At 38.7% G+C, this 3,523-nt stretch overlaps 1 protein-coding gene across 1 annotated transcript; it reads right to left on the bottom strand.

Moving 5' to 3' along the window:
- Nucleotides 1–449: 449 nt before the first annotated feature.
- LOC135222130 (uncharacterized) lies at nucleotides 450–2,219 on the bottom strand. Its single transcript, XM_064260298.1, has one exon. The coding sequence runs from the start codon at nucleotides 2,217–2,219 to the stop codon at nucleotides 450–452; it is 1,770 nt and encodes a 589-aa protein (XP_064116368.1).
- Nucleotides 2,220–3,523: the final 1,304 nt, after the last annotated feature.

Here is a 3,523-nt window from a genome sequence, read left to right as displayed (position 1 = left end):
TTTGAATTGCCAACATCAACATCATGTTGTAATGAGCAGGTCCTGCCCGGAACATCTGAAAATACATCTTTATAATCGTAGAGTAAATCACTCAACTCCTGACCTCTACTTTCCTCAAGATGAACCAATTTATTCTTCAAATTCCTTAAAGCATCTGAATTTGAAATAGGCCAGTCTTCAACCTCAGTCTCAAGTTTAAGTTTCTCTTGATTACTATTATTATTTAACTTTATATTCAACAAGACTGGCTTTGGCGTCCTTGAAAAATATGGCTTTAACATATTAACATGTCATAACCTCTTTTTCCTTCTCCTATCTGGAGTAAGAACAACATAATCAGTATTTCCTTCCTTTTTTTCTATTATGTAAGGCCCAGAAAACTTAGCATGTAATGGCTGACCTGCTACTGGAAGGAATACCAATACCTCATCACCTGGTTTGTAGTCAACTTATTTGGCTCCTAAATCGTAGTATTTTTTCATCTTCTGCTGTGCTTCCATTAAGTTATCTCTTGCTATGTCCCACGTTTTCCTGATTCTTTCCCTGGAATCTGAAACATAGTCCAACAAATTAGAATCTTCAACATTATTAATCCACTGATCTTTAATCAATTTTAAAGGTCCTCTAACCTGATGACAAAATACTAACTCGAAAGGGGAAAACCCTAACGACTCATTAGGGATTTCTCTGGAGGCAAACAGAAGGAAGGGCAGACTTTTATCCCAATCGCTTTTGTTCTCTAAACAAAATTTTCTCAACATGGTCTTCAAGGTTTGATGGTACCTTTCTACAGCCCCTTGGCTCTGAGGATGGTACGCTGATGAAGTTACCTGCCTGATTCCTAGTTCCTGCATTGCCTGTCTAAATATATTGCTCAAGAAATTTGAACCCTGGTCCGACTGAACCTCTTTAGGCAATCCAAACAGAGTGAAAAATTGTAACATCCCATTTACAATATTCTTAGAGCAGACATTCCGCAACGGAATGGCCTCAGGATACCTAGTGGATCTGTCCATGATCGTAAGTATATACTGATTTCCACCTTTTGACTTTGGCAATGGGCCAACAATGTCCACTATTACCCTATGGAATGGTTCTTCCATGGCTGGTATGGGTTCAAGGGGAGCTTTAGTCAACTTTTGGTTCGGTTTTCCGATCATTTGACACACATGGCAAGTCTTACAAAATACTTTAACATCAGAATGAATCCCAGGCCAATAAAAGTGTTTAGTTAATTTGTAAAAAGTTTTATTGACTCCGAAATGGCCACTAAATGGATTCTGATGTGCCAAATGTAAAATAGAGGGTCTGTAATTTGGAGGAACGACTATTTGGTAATTAACTTTCCATTCTTCATCGGCAGCAACCTTAGAGGCTCTAAATTTTCTCATCAATAATCCATTTTCGACATAATACCCAACTGGAATGTTCTCAATTTCCTTATCTGAAAAAGCCTTTGCAGCTATCTCTGCTAGCTCTAGGTCATTTTCCTGATCCTTTATGAATTTCTCTCTAGATACAGCTAAAACCTTACCTTGTTCAGAACAATCACCAAATTTTCCCAGAAAAAACTTCGAGAAGTCAATCTTAGAATCCCTACTAGCTTCCAATTTCCGCATTGACCGTGTAATAGCACACACGGGAAAAATACCAGGAAATTCTCCTTCCAAGCTCTCCATGCTTGCACAAAACTGAGGATAGCTAAGTAACCGTGGGTTACTTAAAACCCTATTACCACCAATATCGTTGGCCAATATTAAATCTACTCCCTCTACAGGAATTTCTTCCACAACGGCAACCCTAACCGGACCCGTTGCATAATCAGACTCCAGAACCACAGTCTCATACGGACAAGAGATTATTTCTTTTGGAAAACTCTTAATCAAAACCTTTTCCTTATCCTCAAACTCTAAACCTTCAGGCAATGCCCTTTTCAAAATCAATGACTGTAGGGCCCCTGTATCTCTGAGAATAACTAATCCTCTTCTGCCCTTACCACTTTCTGTAGCTACACTACCATAAGACACAAATGACTTATATCTCTCCAAATCGGAGAACCCAGGGCTTTTCCCACCCTCACTTAATGCACTAATCTCTCTATCAGCACTTACCCTGCTTACCAAAGCAACTGGTTTATGCTCTCTATTACCGTCCCTTAAGGACCAACAGTCGGCCTTTCTATGGCCCAGTTTACCACAGTTAAAACACTTAATTGGCATCCTCTGCCCACTAGGCAAACTATTACCTTTCAATACTGGAGCTACAACACATCCAAATCACTTGCGTTTTCAGTTTTACTCTTTACCACTTTTCAATTCCTGAAAACCCTCTTTGCTGCTTCTACCCCTAAGCAAATTTTTCCCTTCAAAAATTTTGTGCGTCAGTGAGTACTCGTCAGCCATAATGGCAGCTTTCTCTAAACTCTCAACCTGAAGCTCCTCTAAGTGTACCTTCAAATCCTTAGATAAACAATTCTTAAACTCTTCTAACAATATTAGTTGTTTAAACCCTTTAAAATCACAGATTTCTTTAGATCTCAACCAATCGTCAAGCAATTTAGCTTTTATACGAGCAAAATCTACACATGTCTGATCTCCTGTCTTAAAAAGCCTACGAAATTTCAACCTGTAAGCCTCTGGCACTAATTCATATGCTTTGAGAATACACTTTTTCAATTCGTCATAATTACCACAAGTCTCCTCAGACAAACTAGAAAATACCCCTTGAGCCCTACCTTTCAATGCACATTGTAATAATATAGACCATGAAGTCTTAGGCCAGCCCATTCCTTTCGCTACTTTCTCAAAAGTTATAAAATAATTAGTTACTTCATTTTCATCAAAAGGGGGAACCATCTTCATGTATTTAGCTACATCAAAATCTCCACTACCTTGTCTGTGTCTTACCTTAATTTCCTCTAACTTCAGTTCCTGTTCCATTCTTTCACGCTCAAGTTTCCTCTCTCTCTCCCTTTCTTCCGCTCTTACACGTTCAGCAGCTACTCTTTCACGTTCAGCAGCTACTCTCTCACGTTCAGCAGCTATGTCTAACTCCTTCAGCTTTATTCTAAGTTTCAAAGCTTCTATGCTATCACTTTCCTTTACCCTTGAAACTTCTGCCTTCTCCTCTACAATACCCAAGTGTCCTATCAAACCCTTTATCAAATCATCCTTTTTCATATCCGTAGTAAAACCTATGTCTAGATAATTAGCAATTAACATAAGTTCTCGTTTACACAGACTTTGAAAAGCTGCAACCCCCGGTAAGGACGACAGAAATTTCTTTACGTCAAAGTCACTTTCTAAATACTCTGTTTCAGACTCAGACATGATTGGTTACAATGGCTATAAAACAACTAAATGACCTCACTCAAACCTACAACAATTAAACAAACTCCTCATTTAAACCTGTTTTGTTCAAATTGAAATTCACTGCTCCCGGACAGGCCCCCAAATATGTTACGATGTCCACATCATGAACTACCGCAAGCACATATTTAAAAACAGGTTTAATTATGAGGAGG

This window comes from Macrobrachium nipponense, chromosome 3 (assembly GCF_015104395.2).
Source record: "Macrobrachium nipponense isolate FS-2020 chromosome 3, ASM1510439v2, whole genome shotgun sequence".
Lineage (NCBI taxonomy): Eukaryota > Metazoa > Arthropoda > Malacostraca > Decapoda > Palaemonidae > Macrobrachium > Macrobrachium nipponense.
The sequence above is the reverse complement of the archived record's forward strand: the minus strand, read 5'-3'. Positions and strand labels throughout refer to the sequence as shown.